Below are 11,162 nucleotides of genomic sequence, written 5' to 3'. Positions count from 1 at the left end.
TTTAAATACTGTCAGCAGAATCTTAAAGTCGATTCTGTATGAGACAGGTAACCAGTGCAGGTCCGCCAAGACTGTTCATCCAATCTGTGATGGCAGACATGCATTTAGTCAAGGCATGAATGGCAGTGGTTTGGCTAGGTTCAACAGAGATATATCATTGTGTGTCATCGGCATAGCTATGAAAATCAACATTGTGCTCTCTGATGATGGAGCCCAGGGGCAACATATAGAGAGAGAAGAGGAGAGGGCCCAAGCAACTACCCTGAGCAACTCCAAAAGGCACATCATACTTGTTGGAGACGTATTCTCCGATGGTGACAAAAAACTGTCTTCCTGTAATATATGTTTTGAACCACTCTAAGACGTGGGCGGACAGTCAAGGCGGTCAATTAGTATGTTATGGTCTATCGTGTCAAAGGCTGCACTGAGGTCGAGGAGGATAAGTGCTGAAACTTTGTTAGCGGCAGTGCTGAGCCTAAGATCACTTATTATTTTGGTTCGTGCTGTTTCAGTGCTATGGTTGGCTCTAAAGCCTGATTGGAATTTTTCCAAGATATCACTCCCAGCCAGATGTTGATTAAGCTGTTTAAATACAACTTTTTCTAGTACCTTGCTTATAAAGGGGAGGTTTGATATAGGTCTATAGTTGTTTAAAGAATTCTGATCTAAATTTGTCTTTTTTAGGAGTGGCTTTACCATGGCTGTTTTGAATGAGCTTGGAAAAATGCCTGTAAGCATAGAGGTGTTAACAATTTGCAGTAAAGGTGCTGCTAAGTAACCAAGTATGTTTTTTAGCAGATATGTGGGGATCGCGTCAAGGCTGCAGGTAGACTGCTTACTTTCCCTGACTATTTTACAGAGGTCGTCCTCTGTAATTGGACAAAAAAATTGGAAGCTCTCAGGTCTCCTTGGGGGGTTTAACCCTCCCCTCGGTGTATCTCCTGAGTGGGCGCCAGAGGTTGCTGCATTTCCACCTTGGATGCCTTCTCTAATGTCTGCAATCTTTTTATTAAAAGTCTAGCAAATTCCTCGCACTTGGCATGTGATGCTGCATTTAGGTTGTTATTGCTATGTGTTGGATTAAGCAGGTGGTCAATAGTGGAAAAAATAACTTTAGCATTATGCTGGTTGTTTGTTATGATTTTGGAAAAATATGCTTTTCTCTCTGAGCGTACCGCATTATTGTAGGAGGAGATCTCATCCCTAAGGGATTGTCTATGGACTTCTAATTTTGTTTTCCTCCAAAGACGCTCGGTTGCTCTGCATTTTCTTTTTAAGGCTCTAAGTGAGTCATTCATCCAAGGTGAATACCTAGCTCTGGTTCTTGTCGTCGTTCTAATTGGAGCTATGTTATCTAGAATTCCTCTTAGGTTGTTGTTGAAGCTATCAACCATTTCATCAGGTGTGCAGTGACCATTTAGTAGGTCGGCTGATTTGATGAGGTCTGAAATCTTAAGCTCAGCAGAGGCATTAATGCGTCGTCTGTGAATGACATTGTTGGGTGTACTAATTTGTGTTGAAATGTCAAAATCAAAAAACACACAGTGGTGGTCGGAGAGGCCGACATCTGTGACCGATATATTGTTGATATCGAGCGCATGTGAAATAACAAGGTCAAGTGTGTTGCCTTTCCGATGGGTAGGCTGTTCTGTAACATTCTGGACGAGACCGAATCCATTTAAAGGGACACTGTGCAGGAAATGGTAAAAAAAAAAAAAGGTACTGCAACTATGCTGCTCATTGAAACTGGGCTGCCTATTGCCAAATTTGATCTTTACATGAAAGTTTACTAAGTAATAAACAAATATTTTCTACTATGGTCCAACGACAATAATTTTTGCAGCTAAAAATTGCTATTTTTGGAAATTCAAAATGGCGGACCATGGAGAAGATCCCCCTTTTCATGTATGAAAAGTGCAATTTTTCCAGTCATAATGAATAGCCTACTTAGAATTTGATGCTGGTGGTAAGTATTCAAGAAAAATGTAACATTCGTGAATGGGCAGCATGAATTCTGGAAATAAACAACTAAAAATCTCACACAGTGTCCCTTTAATGTGTCTAAAAAAGACTTGGCTATTGCGTCATCTGATTTATTTACGTGGATATTTAAGTCGCCAGCAATGATTGCTTTATCATAGTTAGTAAGTACGTCAGACATGAAGGTGGAGAAATCAGACAGAAATGCCTGAGAGAATTTCGGTGGGCGGTACAGAACAATAATAATCAGTTTGAGGTTTGCTTGGACCCTCATTGCCATATATTCGAAAGAAGAGAAGGAGCCCAAATTTGTCTTAGTACAATTAAATTTGTTGGAGAAAAGTAGCCTATGGCTACGCCTCCGCCTCGTTTATTTGGTCTCGGGGCGTGAAGGAATTTGTAATCGGAAGGGCAAGCCTCAATAAAAGTCGTCGCCCCGTCGTCTTTAAGCCATGTTTCGGTAAGAAACAAGGCCGGCCCAAGCCTTTATGTGGCATAAGGAAAATTTCATGGCAGGCGCCCCCATGTCACCACCTATAGCATCAGATGCTTCATAAGCTTCCTTTACTTGCACAAGTGAGGGGTAGGTGCTAAGGATATAGTTAGGCTGTCTGTAGATCTTGTACCCATCATGCACTACCGTTGGAGCATTTTGTTTTTCTCCAAAAACATTACTGTTCCTTGTATTCTGAGCATATTGTAGGGTTTTTACAATTAAAAGTGGTACCCACCGTCACTGAGGTGTCCCCTGATATGTGGTGGAGTCTTAATTTCTTCCTGGAAGTTTGCTGCTCAAAGGGGGGGCCTGGTGGCGTGGAGGCCCCTAAGCCATCACATAGTAGCCTATGCCTTGGGCTGGCCCTGACAAGATACGACAAGATTTCCAGCTGTACAATCACATGGCAGCATGATGACTACAATCAGTGCTTAATTTGTCAAGCGGGAGGTCCCGGAGCGCAGAGGATGGGTGGCTCCCCCCCGAGCAGGGGTCTGTGATGTCTTTCCATGAGGTTCCATCCAAGGTTCCGGAGCTCTCTTCAGAGGTTCCGGAGCTAGCTCCCCCTTGCTCCCCCTCAAATTAAGCACTGATACAATACATGAAAGCAAAATTAGAGTAAAAGAAAATAAGAAAACAAACACACAGAGATATAAATAATAGGCACTGCTCAAAACCCAATTTTGTTTTGTCCACTGGTTTTGCCCCAAAAGATAGGCTAGCCTACTGTGTTGTATTGAACATGGATAATTTCTCTGTCTCGCTCACCATTTTTTTGGGGGGGACTTATTTGAGCACGAGACGTTTTAATGCTAGTCTAGGCCCCAGGCTTAGACAACAAAACATTTAATTTTATCTTGAAGGCCTGCTGCTTCCTAGTTGAACGCTGTGGGCCTACATGGATATGGCTCTTGATCATAGGCTACAGTACCACATAATACCACGGTGGGGCAGTAACCCTCAATTATTTTACTTGCTTAGGCTACTGCAAGGACATTGCACACTTCAGGGGTGCATCCCAATATGTGACCTTGCCTCCTCCACTTGCCTCCTCCACTTGCTTCTCGTCATGATGACATCACTGACAACAGCATTATATTTCAATATCTTGCAAAAGCTCAATTGTAAAGTCTTTTTCTCATTTGCAATTGGGATGGTGAATGAAAAACAGTCCCTTAAAGGGACAGTTTGGTCAATTTCAACATGCAGTTGTAATGCTCACACTACCCTGGACTTGTCAGTGCCTGAATTTTTTTTTTCTTCTTCTTCAGCCGTTTCCGAGATCCTGGTCATTGTAATGGGGGCAGCTCTTTGTTTACATTTCAAAAAAACATTTTTATTTATTCCCAAAAACATCCAAAAGGTTATAAAACATCAGCAGACAACTAGCAAACAGCAGTACCTTTTGGGAAAATATTTGGAGTTGGCCTATGTTTCATTTTTTAAAAATGTAAACAAATGCTGCCCCCATTAGAATTGCTCATATCTCGGAAAGGGCTGAGCCGAAAAATGTGGCATCACCAGGTACTGACAAGTCAAGGGTAGCGTGAGCAATACAACTGCATGTTGAAATTGACCAAACTGTCCCTTTAAAAGCTGTTGTGGCGAGGCTGACAGCTGGGAAACTTTATCGTTTTCTCCACGGAGGAGGGGCCAGGAGGCGGAACGAGGAGACAAGCACAAGTGGAGGAGGCAAGGACACATATTGGGATGCACCCCAGGCCACTTGAGTTCATATCGGCCTATTCAATTCTATAGAGTCTACACCAGGTGTTTTTTTTTTTTTAATAGAAATCTGAACAGTTTCACTCATTTAGCCTAGTAGTTCAGTTAGACATAGATCTGCTGCTAGGCCTAAATTAAAAACCCTTTTTAAAAAAACAAAAAAACAAAGGTAACCAGGCTAAACCAATTCAGACCACAGATCCAGCATAACATTTTTCTATGCATTGCTCAGAACACGCAAGCATTTGGTCAAACAGAGTAGACTTGCGAGAAGCAGCCGGGCAACCCTTCTCGGGCTTGCTGTACTTGGGTGGACTTGTCACTCCTCGTAAACAATACGTCACGACGGCTAGCCTGAAGTGAGAAGTGTAGGCTGCCATCGTCTGTCCGATTTACAGGTAACGCTAATCAATTTAGCTATTTTTCCCGAGTTATGTGGATTTCTTTTAAACTTTGGCAAGCATAAAGCGAATGTTATTCTGCTGGTAAGCTTGTGCTACTTGCAATGGGCAGTTTTAGACATGTATAGCCTTTTAGCTTTAGGCCAGGCAAAGTTGAAACTGGTTCAGTTTAGTGGCTAATCAAACGCTGCTAGCATAGCTTAGCTATTATTAGGAGGCTGTCGTTAGCTGGCTATGCATATTTTTCTTCGAAATGTCATCGAACCCTTTCGCATATCCTTATCAGTGATGTTCGGTGAAATCGTATTTTCTCTTAACAACGTTATCACAAAATCTGGTAGAAATGTACATACGCTATTATGTTTTATGCTACCGAGAAGGTGGACTGTTGCTGTGATCATACAAATGATTTGGACCACTGCTGGTTTACGTGCCAGTCCTCATATGTTTGCTATCTTCTGTACTGATAATGACACATTAAGTCACTGAAATGCCAGTCATTGCAATCCTTTGCCATTAAATTCAGCGTATCTGTTTGCTCTTGTCCGAGCACAGCCATGTTACACGCGTCAGACAGAGGAATTTGTGCATACAGTGTATCTTGCTAACGGTTGCCTTGCTCTGTGTCAAGCTACCTGTGTGTATAACCGGGGACAGCGTCAATAAAGCAGAGCACTCAACTGTCAACAGTGAATTAGAGACGATTAAACATGCATGTCAATTATTGTCTGTTCAGCACCACCGGCTGCATCCAGTACACGGCCATGCAGTCGACTGCAGTGCATGATAGTAATGTATGCTGTGTCGGGTTTTGTCGCGACTCGCGACACACCTTAAATGTCAACACACATGATCACACATAACGGCATTTGCATTATTGCAGTTAAACGTCTTCCTCCCTTTTATCCCACTCCAATTGTGTGATCTTAAATACCGATTGACAGCTGCTAAGTATGCTATGCATGACAGTGACACGCTATCTTCGGTTGTAGTTGGCTAGCCTGCTAACACGACAACCATCCTGTGTTGACAGCACATGCACAGACATTATGCAATGCTCAAACTATAAGGTGGTATGATTTTAAAGTCCAGCCAATAGCAGTCTGTGGTGCTAACAGTAGGTTTTTCATCCATTGAGTGTCAAAGGTCATGTTAGAGCAACGTGTTCCTGATGTAATTACAACGTAGGTACTGTTTGTAAATACCCAGGCCCAGAAGGATTATCATGGCAGTGTTTCCCCAAAGACACTGAAGGCTGGAGTCCACTTGAATGTTTGTTGGTCATAAAACTTAAAGCATAGTCCAACCTCCAAGTTCACTGTGCCCCCATTGAACGTTATTCTCCGCTAACCCCCTCAAGAATGCTGTCTAACATAGACAGAGATAGCCCAGTTAAATACAAAGTTGTGGTTTATCTATAGTTATATTTGGGTTTGCAGTTGTGGATTTGCATATAGATTTGCAGTGCTACAGTATCTAACAGTCTTCAGATTCAGTGTTTAATAATACCACCGATGCCTTTGTTGATAGGAAACACCAGGTGTGAAGTCCAGTCCAAATCAGTGCGTGTAAATATAAGAGTAAAGGCATGACGTTTGCGTTGAGACCGAGTGACCCCCTGTCCAGTCCAGTCCAGTAAAGACGTATCAGGTGTAGCTGGGATGGCTGTTATAAATCACTGGCTATCGTGTTCCAGCTAAATATACTTGCTGGCAATCTCAGAGGCCCTCGCTTCCAGAAACCCTCCCCAGTGTCTGGCTAAGCTTACCCCCCCCCCACACACACACACACACACTAGGGGTAACCTTATGTGTTGTGTGCCCTGTAATGCACCCTGAGGGTGGGGTCCATGGAGGAAATGGATGCTCACAAAGAGGCAAATCAATTTGGCATAAGAAAAACCTATGGTGATTAAGCTCAAGATACAATAGGATTAATGGGTGTAGGAAATTATATTAAAGGACATAGTAATAACAACAAAATCCGTTGTGATCATTTGAAATTCTTTTCAAAAACATGCCTTGGTTCTGGTTTGACGAGAAGCTCTTGGGAGGTGGTGGTGTTGAAACAATTCCCATATTGCTTCAGCACCACATACCGACCTGTGGTACTTAGTCCAGCTAGTGTTGTTGTGTATTGTAAAGGCAATGCGAGAGCTTTTAGAGAACTGGTTTGGGGGCTGTGGTATGTCCCCTCCTCTTAGGCCTGCCTTTGCTCAAGGGACATAGTTCTGTCATCGGCATCAAGCAAATCTTGGCCCTGACGAGAGGGTGTTGCTCGGCCCGGAGGTGTGACTGAGTAGCTCCTGGACCAGCGCTTAAAAATATCCCAGCCCGACCGTTAGGAGTAGGACCGGACCGTTAGCCCGGTGCTTTAGTAGTGCTGTCATCACGGTCACCCACCCACCCCCCCCCCCCCCTCCAGCTCTGGACTGCAGCAAGACACAGACAGCATTGGATGGACACACTGGCTTACAAATGTACCCATAGCCCCTCATCCCTAATCCAAACCCCCTTGCCAAATAGCATAGATAAAATGGCCAGCAAATGTTCCCCCCTCCCTCCCTCCTGCCAACCCCTTCTAACCCTCAAGACAAACAGTGTGGACAAACTGGCCTGCCGAATGGAACTCATGTTTTACTCCTAGCCCCCAGGCTCAGGTTTAAACCTGTATGCAATCCATTGTCTTTTATCTCACAGTCCCTCCCCTTTGTGGTCTCTCCTACCCCTCTTCCTCCTTCTGCCTGTCTCTGTTTCTCCCCCTACCCTCATTCACACAGGAGCTGGCAGCAGTAGCAGCAGCAGCAGCAGCAGCAGCAGAGGTGGCTTGATGGGGCTCAGGGCGGGAGTGATGGTGTAAGGAGCAGCGTCCGGCTGCTGAGGGAGGGAGGTGAGGTGCGGTGAGGTGCGGTGGTGCTGTGAGGCAAGGCCAGGCCAGGCGAGGCAAGGCCAGGCGAGGGAAGGGAAGGGGAAGGAGAGGCGAGGAGGTGCCCTGCCCTGCCCTGCTCCGCGCCTGCCTGTGCCCCCTGTGCTCCAGTCCGCACCCGTGTGCCCCCCCTGTGGGATGCTGCGCTGGTCGGTGCACCTGGAAGGAGGGCCACGGAGGGTGAACCATGCCGCCGTGGCCGTGGGACACAAGGTCTACTCCTTTGGAGGATACTGCTCCGGAGAGGACTACGAGACACTGCGGCAGATTGATGTGCACGTCTTCAACTCGGGTGAGTCCACTACTGTGTGTGTGTGTGTGTGTGTGTGTGTGTGTGTGTGTGTGTGTGTGTGTGTGTGTGTGTGTGTGTGTGTGTGTGTGTGTGTGTGTGTGTGTGTCTGTGTGTGTGTGTGTGTGTGTTTGTTTGTGAGGAAGAGAGGGAGGAACAAAAATTGACCAAATTGTTACACTTGGAAGTGTACAGTGAAATTCTATTTTGTGGGTTGCATTCTATATTTATCTAGTGTCAAGTGTGTTAAAATCCTGAACATTAGTACTGAAGTGTGTGAGGCATCATGTCCTCCCATCTTATAAAATGTTTTTAATAGAGCCTATAGTTTAGGATCAGATGGTGAGATGTGATCCCTCAGCTGTTTGTCCTATAGAGTGTATGCAGCTTAGACTGATTACAGTGGTGTTTTATCAATTTGAGCTTAATGTAAGTAGGGCAGAATCAAAGGAATGTGAAGCTGTGACACGGAGACAGCTTGACTGCTAAGGAATCGCTTGCCTCTTATTGGCGAAGTCCAATTTAAGCTCAGCTAAAGATCCATGCATAGTTTCCCCCCTTCTCTTCTTAAGTCTATTCTGGCGTCAAATCATTCTTAAAAACTGTTTGTGAAACAGCCAAGTTTATAATAAGACTCCAAGTCCATGTTTGATTCCGCAGAGGACCGCTATCGTTCTTTTTTGTGATTCTAATTGTTTTATTGGTCAAATATCATCAAGAGCACCACAAGCTCTGAGAAACATCAGGCTTGTATTTTTTTGTCTTCTAACGATTTTGCAAGATGTAGTGTTGTGTGTTTAGGCCTGTGGTATGTCTCACTGTGTTATGTCTTTGACAGAAGGCAGCAAGCATCAACACACAGGTGTATGTTGAGAGCAGGCAGGACTCTTTGGTGTGCGTGTGTGTGCGTGTGTGTGTGTGTGTGTGTGTGTGTGTGTGTGTGTGTGTGTGTGTGTGTGTGTGTGTGTGTGTGTGTGTGTGTGTGTGTGTGTGTGTGTGTGTGTGTGTGAGTGAGTGAGTGAGTGACACACATACAAGAGCCTTGTGAGCAATATACTAACATGGATGATTGCTTTGGGCTTGCAGTTTACATAGATCCTCTTGAATGACATCTCTGGGGTCATCAGTATCTCAGTCAGCACTCTGTCTGCTCTGAAGTTATTCTTTAACACAGCCATGACAAAAAGGCATTTCACGTGAGTGCTGTGGGTAAACAGAGAGTCACAATGATGAGCTAATAATATACAGTAACATTGAAACTGTTTGCCAATGGCCACAGCCATGAACAATATTTTTATGATTACAAGGAGTTTACATTCACGTTTGTTCTTTCTCCACTAATGCTGTGAACAATGGATAGATTGTTGAGAAGCAGTGAAATTAACTTTTTATGACTTTTGCTATGGCTTTTTGCAAAGCGAACTTGCCACACACACACACACACACACACACACACACACACACACACACACACACACACACACACACACACACACACACACACACACACACACACACACACACACACACACACACACACACACACAGACAAGCATTCTTTGCATAGCACAGTATTTATTTACGCAGTTCTTATTTTGGCAGCATCCAGCATCCCCGGGCCAAGATCAGACTCTTGTCCGGTCATTTCTTTGTATCATATCCTGTGTGCGTGCACTCACAAGCATGTGCGGCTGCAGCTGTGACGTAAACAATAACACATCTGCGACCAGATTGTCTGATGAAGACCCCGATGGGTTGAAATGTACGTTTTACATTGCATTATGATGCTTCTATTCAAAGTGACATACAAATATTACAGGGTTTTGATTACTGTCCCTGGAGCAGTGTGGGGATAGGTGCCTTGCTCAAGGGCACTTCAGCCATGGGGTGAGGAAGGGATTGGCAAGAGTGGGATTTGAAGCTGCAACCCCGTGATATACACTCTAACGCCCTAACCCTAACCATTACACCATGGCTGCCCCACAATTTAAATAAACTTTGTCAGAGCTTCAGTGTGTTGACTTGTACTTTGTCATCGATGTGCTGCACTCTTCTCCTGTACCTTGCCTCATTGAGGTGTGATGTGCAGTTACTTGGTTAAAGACATGTGTAGGCTTATGTATACGAACCACATGGAAAACTTACAGATGTGGTGGTGTGTTAAATTATTTCGTTACACCACATGTCACAGAGCCATTCTTTCTGAAGGGTAGCACTGTAAGTCAGTTGCGTCAGTTTTAAGTCCGTCAGTGCTTTCTACAGTAGTACAGGTCACAGATGTTGACTATGTTGTGGCTGGCTGACCTTGTTTGCACTAGATGTTTGTGGGTGATTTATGGTTGTTGTACACGTTCGCAGCACCTGGCGTACGCCTCGGCAGCCAAGCTTTTCCCCACCAGCTGACTGATGTTTGGCTTTCTGCACCAAAAGTATTCACACCTGCCAAGCCAATGGCAGTAACTTTTGAATTATGTTTTTTGAGCTGTGACATGCCCTACCTTTGGGTCCAGCTTTGCATGCACACTCTCTGTCCAGATGTATACAGGTAGTTAATGTTTAGGCTTCTCGTTCTGTTTGACGTATCTGGGTAAAGTACAATCATGTCATCCAAAGGGTGTGCTGTACCAGTCCAGTAGAGCTGTACATTTCTGTTTACATCTCACTCCCAGTCCAGTCCAGGCCTCCGAACGAACGAAGTTCCCGCTAAGCTTGTGTGGGTTTGAATGCACTGTTGGCAGAGAGCTTAAGATTATTGCATAACCTCCCCGACATAACATAGGAGTAGAGGAATGTTGATTGGAATTCCTCTGTGGTGAATGTTAATAACAATGCCTTGAACATTTAAATCACCTTTAAGTAATAAAAACAACAACAGCGAGCCCCTTCTTGCGTAACTTGAAGTCATTAGTTGATAATTAATATGTTTACCCTATGTCAGGTTTTCAGGAAGCTTACAACAGGCTCAGTAGGTAGCACAAGTGCCGTGTGTGTGTGTATGTGCGTTACGGGTGTAAATCACAGCCTTCATAACGATACGATACGGTATCGATTTCTTAAAGCAGGGATTCGATTCTTTTCGATACTTAAGAATTACCCACGATACAAAGCGGTTCAATTCAATTCAATCTTTTCCACTGCTATTGTGTTAATATGGAGCTAGGGCATTGCACAGGAGCCAGCGATTCGATTCTTTTCGATACTCAAGAATGCCCCACGATACGATGCGATTCGCTTAAATCCCCAGCCCTTAAATCCCCAGCCGATACTTCGATGCATCGATACATTTCGATTTTATTTACACCCCTAATGTGCGTGTGTCTGTGTGTCTGTGTGTCTGTGTGTCTGT

At 44.4% G+C, this 11,162-nt stretch overlaps 1 protein-coding gene across 1 annotated transcript in view; it reads left to right on the top strand.

Annotated features, from left to right (window-relative positions):
- Positions 1-4,504: 4,504 nt before the first annotated feature.
- klhdc3 (kelch domain containing 3) overlaps positions 4,505-11,162 on the top strand; it is a 57,596-nt gene continuing 50,938 nt past the window's right edge. Inside the window, exons 1-2 of the mRNA XM_063191701.1 lie at positions 4,505-4,599; positions 7,382-7,819. Coding sequence (XP_063047771.1) covers positions 7,666-7,819 — 154 coding nt within the window. The 5' untranslated portion in view covers positions 4,505-4,599; positions 7,382-7,665. The remainder of the gene's footprint in view (positions 4,600-7,381; positions 7,820-11,162) is intronic.

This window comes from Engraulis encrasicolus, chromosome 24 (assembly GCF_034702125.1).
Source record: "Engraulis encrasicolus isolate BLACKSEA-1 chromosome 24, IST_EnEncr_1.0, whole genome shotgun sequence".
Taxonomy (NCBI): domain Eukaryota; kingdom Metazoa; phylum Chordata; class Actinopteri; order Clupeiformes; family Engraulidae; genus Engraulis; species Engraulis encrasicolus.
The sequence above is the reverse complement of the archived record's forward strand: the minus strand, read 5'-3'. Positions and strand labels throughout refer to the sequence as shown.